General features: G+C 40.1%; 1 protein-coding gene across 1 annotated transcript in view; it reads right to left on the reverse strand.

Moving 5' to 3' along the window:
• Positions 1-15,597, reverse strand: part of ADAM22 (ADAM metallopeptidase domain 22) — a 158,255-nt gene that overhangs the window by 95,129 nt on the left and 47,529 nt on the right. The window contains exon 4 of the mRNA XM_015424136.1: positions 1,574-1,640. Within this exon, the coding sequence (XP_015279622.1) occupies positions 1,574-1,640 (67 nt within the window). The remainder of the gene's footprint in view (positions 1-1,573; positions 1,641-15,597) is intronic.

Here is a 15,597-nt window from a genome sequence, read left to right on the forward strand (position 1 = left end):
TTGTATCTGTCTGAGGTCCCCCTCTTCCTCCTCCTCCTCAGACCCCACCCTCAGCAGGCTTCATCCCTAAAATATCCTGGAAGTTTCCAACCTGGAGTTGGCAACCCTATCTGCCTGTCTGTCTTAAGTTTTACAAACCCCCCCACACACACACAGCCTCTGCCTAGGGAGCAGCTGACATCATTCTCCTCTCCCAACTGAAAATTCCAACTGCCTTGCGGGGGGGTGTGAGTTTGAGGTGTGGAATGGAGTGTGGTCCAATCAGCTTCCATATGCAAACACTTTGAAGTAGCACCAAAGCTTTAAGATCTCTCCAGCTGTCACCTGGAGACTGGCAACAGCTTGTCTGGAGTGTGGGCATGTGGGCAGTATGGCATTGTATTTGTCTGAGGTCCCCCTCTTCCTCCTCCTCCTCAGACCCCACCCTCAGCAGGCTTCATCCCTAACTGAAAATTCCAACTGCCTTGCAGGGGGTGGGGGGTGAGTTTGAGGTGTGGAATGGAGTAAGGTCCAATCAGCTTCCATATGCAAATGATCTTGGAACGTTGGGCGGGACTGCACAAAGCAGCCAGTCAACCCAGCCAGTGTCCTCTGAGTGGCATTTCTTCCGGCCTAACACTAAGGTTGTGAAATTTAGAATGTTCAATATAGAATGTTCATACTGAATTATATATAAGGAGAGATGCTCCCTTTCTGAACTTCCTCCTTCTTCTAGGTATACGGTCTTCCCTGTGCATGTTCTGCAGCCATGATGGCAAAGCACTGTAGGGTTTACCATATACAAGAAATTTAAGAACCAGCATTGTAGGCGGTGTACACTTGTATCTAGAATCCAGGATGGCCTTTAATTGCATACAACATACCACAACTTCACCTACAGAACACAACACCAGGATGGGTTCCAACTGTCTATGTTTTCCCTTACTGGCACATTCTGTGCTTGCGATGCATCTCCCTCTCCCTGGATAACATCAGTTAATGCCCCAGAGCTAATTTCTATCACCATACCCTGGAGTTCTACCAAACACATAACTAAAAAGAGTGTTCACACCCCTCTGACCTCAGCTCCCCTACTAAATACCTATAGCAGATTGTTTGAAAGCAGCTCTGTTTGCAGTAAAATTAGGACAGTCCTTGAATGCTGGTAAAATAACTGGACCTCCTCTCAAAAGAACCTTCTCCAGTCAGCCCTGAATGTGGCTCCTCAGTGATACACAACAGCATCTTAGTGGCCATACCTCTGTCCCAAAGGCTCCCAGTCTACAAGAGTCTTAGCAGGGGTTAGAGTATAGTTCCAGGCTGGGGGATGCGGAACAAACCTTACATCTCAGATGGTTATAAGTTAGCAGAAAGGGATTAAATATCTCGGAAACCTGCATTTTAGATGGGGAATGTTAGAACTGTAACAATTTTTTTCACAAATTTCAGTTTATTTGCTGAAATTAAAAATTTTTACAGAGGTGAGCAAAAAGTTGACAAAATCAAGTGTTTTTCTGCAGTTTATTCAAGCGCTGGACAGTAATTATTGCTCAGAAAGAGTTATGAAAAACAATCTCAAAGGCCAAGTTCTTACTTTAACTTCCACCATCTTTCCTCCATGTTCAATATGTCTCTCAAGGTAGTCTGAAGATAGTAAATCACTGCAATGATAGAAAAGACAAAGTATGACTGTTAAGTTATATGACAATCAATCAGCAAATGATTTAGCAAACACTGTATTTGAAAAGCACATAAACCAACAGTACATATTTCCTCAGTACATGAGTACTAAATGCAACAGACTGGATCCAAAAGTATATTTCCCTCTCATGGAAGAAGTACTTCTGCAAATGGAACAGTACTTTCTACAAGCAGAGGAAAAACTTTGGATCAAGTCTCATGGTCTGTTTCCAACACACAAGATATAGTGTTTGTCTACTCTTTCAGCTAAAGTGAAAGTTTTAATTGAAAACCAGACTCACAATTCCTAAAAAAGAGGAAAAGAAAAGGATTGTTGGGTTTCAGGGAGAAATTGGGTAAAGACAATTCTTAATAACACCAGAGCAGACTGACAATTCAGCATCCACTGTCAAGGTGCCTCACTCTCAGATAAGTCTGAAGCTCCAGGGGCATGTTTAGCCCATCATGAGGGTCTCTGGGCCCCCTCCTTTAAAAAAAAAAATAGCAGATATTTTTTTAAAAACAGGCAAAAAGCCAACTGCTGAGACGGATGAATAGGGAACATGTCTCCAGATGTGGGCAGGGAGGTGCCAAGAAATCCATACCTTGTTTTCCGTATCGAGAGCAACCTTGTTTTTGCTGTAATGTTTCCGGAAACATCACATCAAAGCAGCTTTCAGAAACACTGCAACAAAGGATAATGAAAGGGGAATGGCAGGAGGAGGATGTCATGTTAATATTTTTTAAAACACCGCTTTTTGAGAGCAGTGATGGAGCTAATGGTCAGTGTGAAAGCAGCTTAGTGTTGATTTCAAGAAACCTAACAGCAGCTAGGAAAGGGGTTAATGTAGGTAAAGGAATATGGGTGGGCATGGGGTTTTGTAAAGGGGACAAGAGTTAGCCAATCACTGCCAATCTTAAAAGAAAAACAAAGAATATTTTATTAGATGCATAACTTTTTTTCTCAGAGATGGAGCAGCTTTTTCAAGGTATTGGAACTAATTGCCTAAAATAATGAGATGCTATCTAAAATGAGTAAATGACAGAAGAATGGTTCCAATTAACCGATAAATATCAACATCATGATAACAGAAAGCCAATTCCATCTTTCCCCACCTTTCTATGCTGAGGATCAGGGACCCTTTGTAAATGGAATGTAGCACACAAAGGGGTGTTGCAGAATTGATGAATAACCACATAAAATCACCTTCCTCTACTGATGTAAGTCATAAGCATGAGGGGGAGAAATAGGCAATCTTTGCCTATTGCACTTAATGGAATCCCAAATATTTGGACATTCTGAATTTTAAAATTCTGAACCTGAAGGGTCACAATTAGGGTTGCCATCCCAAGGTGGGAGAGTTTGGGGTTTGGGAACCAGCTATCTGGCCTCCCCAGTGTCGCAAAGTCACTTCTGGCACAAACTATAGAATTTGCCACAGAGTTTCAGGTGAATGACAAGAGTGTCACCCCGGCACACTGACATCACTCCTAGTTTGTTCTGATTCCTCTCCATTCCTCCCCTCCCACTGCCCCAGCAAGCAGAATCATTGGGCTGCCAGTAGTTCTCCTGCCAAAGTGGGAGATTTGGCATACCTAGTCACAATCCACATTCCACCTGAATTCTAATCCTGGGAATTATGTTTCACTTTCATTTCCCAGGCAACCCAGCCTTTCTACAGCAGCCAATGAGATTCCAAACATCCAAAATTACTACAAATATCTAAAATGATAAGATGTGGACTTGGAAATTTTCAGAATGTGGCCTTGTTTGGGGAATTCCAAATATTTCTGAATCCATATTGCACATCCCTACTGGCCTATCTTACAAGGCTGTTGTACAACGGTTCTTTCATCACTAAAAGAGTTATATAAATATACTAATATAAGGAGGAGGAGGTTATGGCTGAGTGTTTGCCCCTCCAGAATTCTCTACCTGGTGTAACCAGACCTCACTATGGCTACCTCCCTGATCAACCCACATTCTGGGTTTGATTATTGACACAATGGGCTTATGGAACTCTTGCTGCTATGGAGATGGGAAATCATGGCTCTTGCCCACGGACATTTTGACACAGCTACTCTGTTACAACATTGTTGAAACATCTGGCCAGCCACTGAGATAAGTGTCTTGGGGAAAGAAGCAGAGTACTGTGTGCATTAGTTCTAAACAGTATTTCATGGGAAAACACACATGAACTGGGATTTTTCCAATGAAGTAGTTAATAATTCCACCCAGAACATCACTGTTTCCAAGTTCTTGTTAAAAACCATATGGAGAGGGAAAGTAGTATTACAGTACTTTGAAAAGGTTATATACATATAAAATGTAAGAGTTAAATTGTATTTATAACCATACCATCTCAAGTCTGCTTTTATCTTTCTGCCAGTACTTATACTAAAAGATCTCAACAGTATTTAAAAATATAAAAACCCTGAGAAATATAGAAAATCCCAACTCAAACTCAGACAGACCTAAACTGAATTATCATTCCCTATCCCCACACAATTATGTTTCTGTAAGGTGCACTAGGAACCCTAATAAGAGAATGCTCAGAAATACGTACAAACAATAGTTATCAGGAGAGCTTTGTGTACCTAACATATCAGTGTACAGGGTCAATTCACACAGAGAGTCAGTGGGAGAATGCTGCCCCTGTTCCCTGCTTAAAACAGAGCAGACTGGCCCCATTTACACACATCCACCACAAATGGGTGCAACATATACAAGCTTTGTGAGTATAAGAACAGTCCCCATGTTCAAGAACATCTGAAAAGCAGCGCTCCAGTTATGGGCATGAAGCCTCTGTGCTTATAGATTGTATTGGCGCTATGCCAATGTCTGGCAATCAATGTAGGTGGTGCAGGGGCAGCAACCATGAGCAGTGGAAGGGCCAAAGTGTTTCTGCAACATGCCTTGGCCCTGAACATTGATGTATCATGTACAGAGTTCCTTTGGCGAAATCATATACGGGACCCAAGGTACATTTTCTCAAGGAACATGGGGCTATGGAGGACTCAATCTATCCTGTTATTTATATGATTTCAGGGGGGAGAGTTAGGGGTTTGTTTGTTTGTTTTTCATGACTCATTACACTGAATTATGGGATGGGGCCCTAGGGGAGGAGCTGTACTGCATATTTATGAACACATAACTCTGCTTTATACTGCTGCAAACCACTGGTCTATCAACATCAGCACTGCCTCCTCTAACTTACAGCCAAGGGGGAAAAATTGTACTTGAAGCCTGATCATAAACATCCTCACAATAGCCTCCCAAGGGACAATGAGAAGATACGCAAAAGAAATATGACTAATCATTTGCTTCAACTGATAATCAACAGAACACTAATTGCCTAATCATAGAATTACGTATGAAGAAGCTGAGACAATCCTAATTATTCAATCGCACACTCCAGAACATGACCACGAGATCTAGAGCATACCGTTATCCACCATCATTAACGTTTTAGCGACACATCCCAATGAATGTACTATTGTCCAATTGATGAAGAACTAAGAGATGTCACATCTTTTTATCATACATGTGCCACATTCTCCATTAAAAATGCTCAGGTCTGATTACAAATAATTTAACCAGTAATAACCACAACCAGAACAAGTACCAATATAACTAAGAGAGACCAATTCTCAAAACACACACACAGAACAAGAACCGATAATTAACCATTTATCCATGAATGCTGTGGCACATTAAGTAATGAGGCTTTAAACAAAGGAATTGCAAAGAGAAGTGGCGTCTTCATTAGAATCTGATTAAATACATATAGGATCTTGCCTGCAGGGATACAGATTGCTAGATTTTTATGGGAAATGGAATGCTTAAGAGCTGCATAGAACCATGTTGCTGTTCTACTTGCAACACAAAGTTGTCTTCACAGGCCAAGGACCAAATCTTAAACAAGGCTGCCCTTCCTTCTCCTGGCAAGAACTCGTTGGCTCATTCATACAAGTCCTTACAAATTTTAAACTGTTTTCTACCACTCATATTCTCCACTAAATTTTAATCAGAAAGCGCTCATACAATAGTTATTTGCCAGTGTATAGATAGATTCCCAAGCAGCTTAAGGGACACGAAAGATCTGCTTGCATAGCAACTACCATTTTGCCTCCTTACTATTCAAATGTTTTCAGAAATAACAGGAACTGCAGCCATTTCACTGCTTTCTATTTTCCCAGATGACAAGGGGTTTAAAATAAAGGTGCCTGTGAAATTCGCCCCTGCCAAACTTCTTCAAGTGCATTCCTGGTTTTTCAAGTATCACGTTGTTACTGGAGCAGTATTAATAATGTAGTTCTTCTAAATTCATAATTCCAAAATTTTGCTGTAAGTAATGGTGAATGGGCCAAATCAGAACTGAAGGAACTCAGAAAGGCTGGTCAACGGAACCCCATCTTGGACCGATAAGAACCAATATCAAGAGCACCGGCACTTTGTTGTGATGGATTGTTTTATTATGTTTTTAGCTGTTCAATTCTGGCATGTGCCTCATTTGTTAGCCGCCCTGAGCCCGTTTGGGGAGGGCGGGATATAAATTAAATTAATAAAATAAATAAATAAATTAGATATGGTAGATGATGAAAATGATCATAGACATTTATGTTTATGCTATGTAAGACTGTTGTCTGTGTTATATGTATAATTGTAGTAGTATATTGTATATTTTTCTGTGTTTGTAAAATTTTAAAATTCATTAAAAATGAAGGAACTCACTATATCAAGCCAAGTCCTGGGCTTGTGCAAAACGGTCACAAACAAAATTTTAAATGTTTTTCTTTTGAACAAACTGTTTTTAAAAACTGTTTTACTGCTTTTAAATTTTATATATTTTATCCTGCACTGAAACAGTGATAAACTAGAAGATTGTTTTTCTTTTTACTATTTTTTTTGTAAAAAAAATGCTTTTTAAATTAAAGATTAAAGAAATTTTAAGTGAAGAAAGTCTGAAACAAAAATGCACTATGGAAATTTGAAAACAATTCAGAGAGAGAAAACATTAGTAAAATATATGTGCAAATATTCATGATCAACACTGAAATGCTCTGTTTTTGCTTGAAGATAACCAGAGTGGAACTAAAGAACAACCATCAGATTATTCCCAATATTGATTTCCAGTACTGTCCTTTTATATTGTGAAACAGATCTTCAAGGGACTTGATTATAAATGTTGCTGGCTCAATTGAAGTTCTAACTAGGTTTAGCCTTACAATAAGTAATGGTAACTCTTGGTTTAATAACCACACTGATTTTACTTATATCTTTCAGATAACGTATTCTCAAAAATCATATGTTATTTTTCATCCTAGATCGAAAAGGATATGGATAGAATGGAAGCGGATGCAGAGGAAAGCAACAAGGATGATTGGGGGCCTGTAGACCAAGCCCTATGAGGAAAGGCTGAGGGACTTGGGAATATCTAGTCTAGAGAAGAGGAGGTTGAGGGGGACATGATTGCTTTCTTTTAAGTATTTGAAGGGCTGTCACTAAGAGGAGGGCAGGGAACTGTTCCTGTTGGCAGCAGAGGATAGAATTTGCCATAATGGGTTTAAATTAAGGGCAGGGAAGTACCGACTGGATCTTAGGAAAAACTTTTTTACAGTAAGAATTGTTCAGCAGTGGAATCAGCTGCCTAGGGAGGTGGTGAGCTCCCCCTCACTGGCAGCCTTTAAGCTGTGGCTGGACAAACACTTCCCAGGGATGCTCTAGACTGATCCTGCATTGGGCAGGGGGTTGGACTAGATGGCCTGTATGACCCCTTCCAACTCTGTGATTCTATGATTCTATAGATCTTCTTTCAAACTGGCAAAATTTCTGACTGACCTATTGCCTTTTCCAACTTCTCCTTCTCTCTTCTTCCTACATATTCCCCCCCCCCAAATCCTTCTCTTTTCCTTTGATAAACTCCTCAAGATGTAAGCCCAAAAGCTGGAATCATTTTATGGCTTCTAGGGTTTTAGGACTACTTGATTGCCTGTACAGAAAACCGAAATTGTTTCAAGAGTGGATTCTATCAACTGTCTTGAGAAATTTGATCTTCTGCTTCAGGAACTGAGCCCCTATTTTTCTTCAGCCATAGGGCTTCTCAAAAGAAATGTTACTAATTTAAAGTATATGTGGTTTACTTCCGGTTATTAGCAACCAAAGAACAATAAAATGCACATGGGACAATCAACTCCTTCCGACTTTTTAATGGTATGTCAATCATTCAAATGCTTTGACAGTTTATTGATGGAAGCAATGACATGTAAAGTATGTGTAATTATGCTGGTACATTTTTTAAAAAGAATGTGGCATATGAATGTGCAAAAATAAAAAGGAACAGTCACATTTCCATGATTCAATTAAAACCGCTTAACTCAGGGTATTGGTGGTACGTAGTTCTAATGCTGCATGAAAGATATTTTTGTTTAAATTAACCAACTGAATAGCACTAATTTTGTAGCATTCCCACATTGTTCACAACAGCCTAGCTATTTAAAGGTTTCAAAGTTTTCTGTGCAACTGCATTTTCAACACTACAACCCTCTGAAATCTCCCTCAATGCTGTTAAAATATTGATGTTTCTTAAAAAAGCCATTCTGATGTACTATGTGCTATTTATACATTTAAAAGAGGACTAAATAAGGATTCAATGGCCTAGGATTGTTATCTAGCTAACAGTCACAGTACATATCAGGTTTCGAACCAAAATCCTACAAAGAATGGAATAATGAACTCGGAATCATGAAGATTTCCAAGCAATAGCAAATTAAACCAAATCTGTAATGTAGTCCCTTCAGAATTTTAAGTTTTTTAAAAATTGCAAATCTTTATTCAAAATGAATATGGCAAATATATTTTTCACTCATGAGATTAAAATGTATTGACATCAGCAAAATATGCAACATTTTTGCACTGCTCTCCCAGCCCTTTCCTCCAAGGAGCTCAGAACGGCACACATGATTTTTCCAGTTTGGTGTAGTGGTTAAGTGTGCGGACTCTAATCTGGGAGAACCGGGTTTGATTCCCCATGCCTCCATTTGCAGCTGCTGGATGATCTTGGGCAAAGCCATAGTTCGGTCAGAGCTGTCCTTGAGAGCTGTCCTTGAGAGAGCAGTTCTTTCAGAGCTCTCTCAGCCCCACCTACCTCACAGGGGGGAATTTCAGACAGCCGATATATTCCAGTTCAGGAACTGTTCCCTAACGGTTTCTGGTGTGTCTGTTGTGGGGAGGGGAAGGGAAAGGAGGTTGTAAGCTGCTCTGAGACGCTGAGTGAAGGGTGGGGTATAAATCCAATCTCTTCTTCTTCTTCCTATCTTCATTTTACCTTCACAAATACCCGTTTGAAGAAGTTTAGGCTGAGAAAGAATGATTAGCCCAAAGTTACTCATTAAGATTCACAGCTGACTAAGGATTTGAATCCAAGTTTCCCCAGTCTTCATACAGCCATTCTAACCATTATTTTATACTGGCTCTTCTGGGTCTTAGATGTAAGATGCCCAAGTGGAACTTAACCTAGGCCTTCTACCAGGCAGGCTCCAGCACAACTTACACTACAAGGCCAGCTGAAGTACAGAAGGCAGGGAGGTTCTGAGCTACAATCGCCACTAAAGACTAAGGGGAGGACATGGTAGAAGTTTATAAAATTATGTATGGAGTGGAAAAAATGGATAGAAAGAACTTTTTCTTCCTCAGTATATATAATTCTTTTTTTGTTGCAAATATATTTATTGGGATTTTATCATATAAGCCTGTATCATACACATATATTCATTCCACAAGACTACCAACAAAAACTATACAAATTCATTTTTCATTTCCTGCAACACAGAATCGTCAATCAAACATCCAATATAACAATTAATATACAACTTGTTCTTTTACCTATCTTTGGGATTAATATACTGCCCAGTTAACCGACAAAGTCCTATTGGTACTATGGAGCATATATAACCTCCTGTTTGACTTCTTCTTCTTATATGTTACCAGCTTCCTCCATCCTTTAGTAGTCTATTAATTCTTATTTCCAGTATGAAAACAGGGTTTAATCTCGTATTTATTTATTTTCCATTATCTTCTTTTTTTGTCTTTGGCTTTTTAGTAACTCTTCATCTCCCATATATTACTTACACCTTACCTCTGAGGTGTACTTACTCTGCTGTTCTTAGACATACATTTTCTTTATAACTGCACCACCCACCTTCAGCTCTTTTCAACCAGGTTGCTCAGTATATATAATTCTTGATGTGGCCCCATCTGTGTATACTTAAATCTGGAGACTGAGGTCATGGACAGACAAGGCAGATCTTTCTAAAAACCTGAAAGAAGTCCTACATTTTCAGAAATCTGAAATCTTTTTTAAAAGTATCCATTGTAGGGTTAACCCTCCCCCAAATAATAGACGTGTCTGTAGATTTCTTAAAAAATGAGTGTTCTCTCAGTGGCCATTGCTAGGCAACTACAACAGTATTGTCAGCCTTCAAGCCTTGGTTTCAGTCAATAAAAAGCAGAGGGAGGGGCAGAGCCCTTTCCAGGTCTGTTCTGGTCTTTTGAGACAGGACTCACTGGGGTCAGGCCTGGCAACAGCCATTGGGTGACTTGCTATCATATGACTTGCACAACGTGCCCCGGCCCAGTTGCTTGCAATGGTTTAAAAGCAGCCATCCCATTACAGTTTCAGAGTAGGATCTGGGAAACCTAGGTTCAAAACACTCCCCTGCCATGGACACTCACTGGGTGATCTTGGGCCAGTTACATATTTTCAGTCTCACTTACCTAACAAGGTTGTTGTAAGGATAAAATGGAAGAGAGAAGAATGATAAAAGCTGCTTTGGGTCCTCATTGTGGACAGAAGCAGGATATAAATGAGTTAAATAAGTAATAAATTTAGCTAAAGATGCGGGCAGATAAAAGAAAGGTAGGTGGGTGGGTAGGTAGGTGGGTGGGTGGGAAGGAGAGAAGGAAAGGTAAGGTAAGAATATGGGGGCTGCAAGGAGAGAAAGCTTTTAAAATACAGTCAAATGCCTTCTCCATCAGACTGTGGAATGTGCAATAATACTTGTTATTTATTTATGTACTTCATTTGTTTACCATCTTTCTCCGCAATGGGGACCAAAGTGGCTTACATTATCATTGCTCATTCTTCTCTCCCTCATCTGATCCTCTCGACAACACTCAGAGGTAGGTTAGGCTGAAAGAATGACAGGGTCACCCAATAAGCTTCCATGGCAGAGTGGGGAATCTAACCTGGGCCTCCCAGTCCATTACACCATTACACACCACTACACCATTAGAAACCATTACGCACACAGAGGCTCCCATGATACATTTGCAGAATAACATAATACTGAGTAGAACCAAGTCTAAATAGCAAGGGAGGATACGTGTTTTAAAACCACAGAACCACAATCGTGCATCAAGATGGAAGAACTACAATAAAACTATTTTTCCACATTGAAAGGTTTCTCTTGCTGTTCTCATGACATGACTGTGCAGACAGAAATGCTGACAATTTTAATAATCCATTCAAACACACATTCTGTACATTAAAAGCTGCAAACAGGCACTTGTTAACCAGCAGACCTAACTTCTGGTCAACACATCATTATTTTTTTTTAAAAAATCAAAGTTCAGCTTCGAATGTCAGACAATATTCAGTTTTGAAAGTACACATTTCTGTATGAATTAGCAAATAAGGCAAGACCAGGCTTTGCTTCCCTTCTGCAGCAAGTGCTGGCAATCATTACTCCCTCTGGCCACTATAGGTGCTGCACCCCCTCCTCTTAGCCTTGGACTGGTGACTGTCTTGCAAAAGCCATTCAGGAAATCATCTCTGTTCTGCCGACAAGATTCTTTGCCTAGCAAGAGCTGTTTCAGCAAGGTGCTGGGAAGCAGGAGGTTATGCCAGAAGAACTACTGCAACCTCTCTGCCAGCACGATTTCAGCTCTGGCAATTCATGCAGAAATGCACCCTCGCAGCCAGCAAGATTTCAGCGCTGGCAAGTCATAAAAGGATGCACCTTTGTCAGCCAGCACAATTTCAGCTCAGGCAAGCCACCCAGGAAGGATGCCAACAGTCTTCTGAAAGAAAGCCTCTGCTTTACTCTGGCATCACATCGTAATTTTTAAGCAGCACTGCTTCAAAGCCTTCACAGTTCCCTAGATACACACAACAGATAGGCTACAGCTCTGACTAACTGTAAAGCAAGAACATATCTGGAAAAGGGGAAAGGGCAGGCAGGCAGTAGTGTAAGCGTCTAGTACACTGTCCCCTTCCACAGTTTCAGCTCCTTATAATTAATATTTTACGTTTGGTTGAGTGTTGCTCGTGCAACACACTTTTCTCATCATCAGCTCCCAGAGGCAAACTATAATGGTTATATTATATAAGATCTTAATATGCTACTGGTTAACCCAATGGCTCTCTTGCACTGTTAGGAATCTTCCATTAGACAAGAATTCCTTTCTTTGGAGGAAACAGTCCTGCGTGCAATGGAGAATTCCTTAGCAGAAGGGAGCCACTGGATCAAAACCACTGTCCCCATTGTCCAAATTTGCACAAGCGAACCTATAAATGATCCCTTCCCACCTAGGTGAATTACATCAGGAAGGAAGCCAAAGTCCAGGGCTTGAGCTCATGCTCTGCATGTATTAAGTTCCCAAATTCCTATAAGGGCCTCACTCAAGCAACAATGCTGAGGAAAGAAAAATACTGAGGAATGTCTAGTTTTTCACATGTAACCAGTTTCTCCCACCAACTCCAGTTGAGGAAAGAAATTACGGGTGCTGGGATGGTCAATGGAACAGGTGCGGTGAAAAGAAGAAAGTAACAGTGGCTCCTACCAGTACTCAAGACAGAAGAATACAATTTTAAAACAAGCCTACAGACCATAATCACCTTTACACTTAGTGGTAAATCAACATAGGAAACACATTTGTAAAAACTCAATTAAAGCTGGAACCAGAGGGGGATTTATTTTTAATCTCCTGCTCCCACTCTCAGGCCTACAGAAAGTATCTCTATTTCTCCTACTGGTTGGTTGCCTCTCTGTGGTGCTCGGGTTGCTGCTGTTGATGATGTTCAGAGGGTAACATTCCCTCCTGGTCTCCTCACCAAGTATGACTGTTTCCAACATAGAACACACTTCAAACAGCGTCGTTCTCCATTTCTCCTCAGAACCACAGCCGCCTCCCCAGCTTCCCCTCAGTGACAAAATACTTTTTTCCCTCACAAACTCGAGGCGAGGGGGTTAAGCCCATAGAGCTACTTACACAAAAACACATACTCAGTAAATGGAAGAACTGTTCTCTTCTGAAAGTCTATACTGCCTCCCCACTCACAGCTAGCTAGCCTTTTTTCCTAAACAGAAACACCACACTTGCTGTGGATCACCTAAGCATCTAAGTGAGGAGAGAAGGAAAGGAGGGCGAAGCAAGCCATAGTGCAGTGGCTTAGCAATGATAATCAATCATAAATTCTTCAGCCAAAGCTTTTACACCATCATCCAGACAACAATATTAAATATTTAAACAGACTGAAGGGCAATAACTACACACATTCTTTCTCTCTCTCCCCCCACCCCCTTTTTTGGGTGAGGGGAGGAACAGTAGTACTTGCTAAACATTTTCATGTAATTTATGCAGTTTTATGCTGTAACAAATCTTTTGCATTTTTCCTATTAAGACAATTAGCAAAATCAAGTAATTCTTCAGGGTAGTTACCTCCTTCTTTTTAATTTCCAGGAATCCATCATTTAGAACCTTTCTCCTAGTGACCACTATGTCAATTAGAAGAATTAGTATAATACTGTGCTGCTGTTCCACTTCAAGTTTCTTCAGGAAGTAAAGTAGTAAAGCATAGAGAAGAGTAATGAAAGTGCAGTATATTTTCACATACTAGTAAATTAAACATCAGAAAAATAATTTTGCCTGGTACCACACAAGACCAGAACAATGGGCTGAATATAGTTATTCTTTTCAGCTTTTCAAGGAACATTCCTCCAGTGAAAGGATTCCTCCCACCAGAGGACTAATGTATTATAGTGTTGAATGGCTGACTAAGGAAGCGATCCAGAGCCACTAATATCAATGTGAGCTTTTTCTACTGATTTTAATAGGATCCACATATTATTCTCAATTCTTCAACCTAGTGGACTTCATAGCATAAACACCACAGAGCTGAGCAGCAGTCCCCCAGCATCACCTTCTGGAACTGGTAAGTCAAGTAAGAGTGGAACCCCCAAAGCATGGTGCTCTCTATTCCCAGTCCAGCCAGCCTCTCCAGAAGGACACCATGGTCAATACCACTCTCCTGTCACTCTGCAAACAAGGGTCATCAGTCATTGCAGCCAAGGTTGTGCATCCCTGTTGATTCTCCTGGACCTCTCATTGCCTTTTCATACCATCCCCATGGGATTGGACCTCTGCTACCACACCAGCAATCTGGAACTATTGCATTAAGGTAATCTCAGACCTCCCTTCTCCAATGTGGTGGAGCACCATCTTGCTGGAAAAATCACTTGATCAGGTTTGGCAACTAAGTGACTACATGATTCTGCAACATCTGTAAATAATCAGTTTTATCAATGGTCGATCCATTGAAGAAAAATGTTCCCACCACACCGTCATGCCTGAGTCTGCAAGTTGTATTTTCTGTCTGTCACATTCTACTTCTTGCACAACATGAGCCCCAGAACACACACACACACACACACAATTGCTGTAATATATTCTCAGTTACTTTACCATAGGCAAAAAACGGTTACAGAATATGACCCAATTCAGATGCTGTACTTACTTAAAGTTGTAGATTTCCTATAGACAGTCTGTACTGTAGGCTTGGACAGTTCCGTCCCTGATACAATTTTATCCAGCCCCTGGAAGTTCTACCAAATTTTAATTAACATGGTCAAAGGTTTACAGTTTCCCATATAAGGAAAATAGGTTCAAAATGTGAAAAAGACCAGAGATATGCCATATTATATATTTAGGCTAATTTGGCTCTGGTGGGAATGGTGGGAAAGATATTATTAAAATATTGCCTATTGATGAGTTAGGTGAATTTTGCTTAGTAAATTCAGATTTTTTTTATAAAAAGAAAACCTATATTGAGGCTTTTGTAATTTCTAATGTATTTAAGATAACACTGACAGAAGCAATAAATAAAAAGCCCACTGTTTAATCAACTAAAATTATTTCATTGATTTAGAAAGCCAATGATCATGTAGGAATGGTACAAGAAACATCTCACAAACACCTTAGACATATAACAGCCTCCTTATCTATGGCAACCAACGAAGAACATAAATAGATATTTGCCTTGGGATAGGCTTAACCACAACCATATTTACAGCCTACAAAACCCATCAAGGCAAGATCTTCTGTTCTGATGCTTATCAAATGCCAAAACTGATCCTTCAGTATTATGGGGTGGGGGTGAGAAAATATTTTCTCACATTTTGTTTAAATCTGCTGGAATTGCCTATTGAACAGATCTCTTAATAAATTCAACTGCTGAATAAAAATATCTCATAATGATTAAGGAAGATTGTTAACTGAAGAAAAATTGCTTATAGATTTAGTTTTGCAACCAGTAACTAACATGGCCAACAAAAGCAATAAGCATTTTCTACCTCTATTGAGGACTGGACTATCTATCCACACGAAACTGCCTCATACTGAATCAAACCCTTGTTCCACTAAAGTCAGTATTGTCTATTCAATGCCTCTCCAGGGTCTCAGGCAAAGGTCTTTCACATCACCTAGTGCCAAATCTTTTATCTGGAGATACTGAGACCGTCTGCATGCCAAGCAGAGACTCTGCCACTGAGTCATAGCCACCCCCCCATATATTTGTTCATATATTTATTAGGCAGAAATTCATCAAAATTCTCAACTAATTTCCTCTTTACCATATTTGAATTACCAAATAATTGCTT

This window comes from Gekko japonicus, unplaced genomic scaffold, assembly GCF_001447785.1.
Source record: "Gekko japonicus isolate JY-2015 unplaced genomic scaffold, Gekko_japonicus_V1.1 scaffold1268, whole genome shotgun sequence".
Taxonomy (NCBI): domain Eukaryota; kingdom Metazoa; phylum Chordata; class Lepidosauria; order Squamata; family Gekkonidae; genus Gekko; species Gekko japonicus.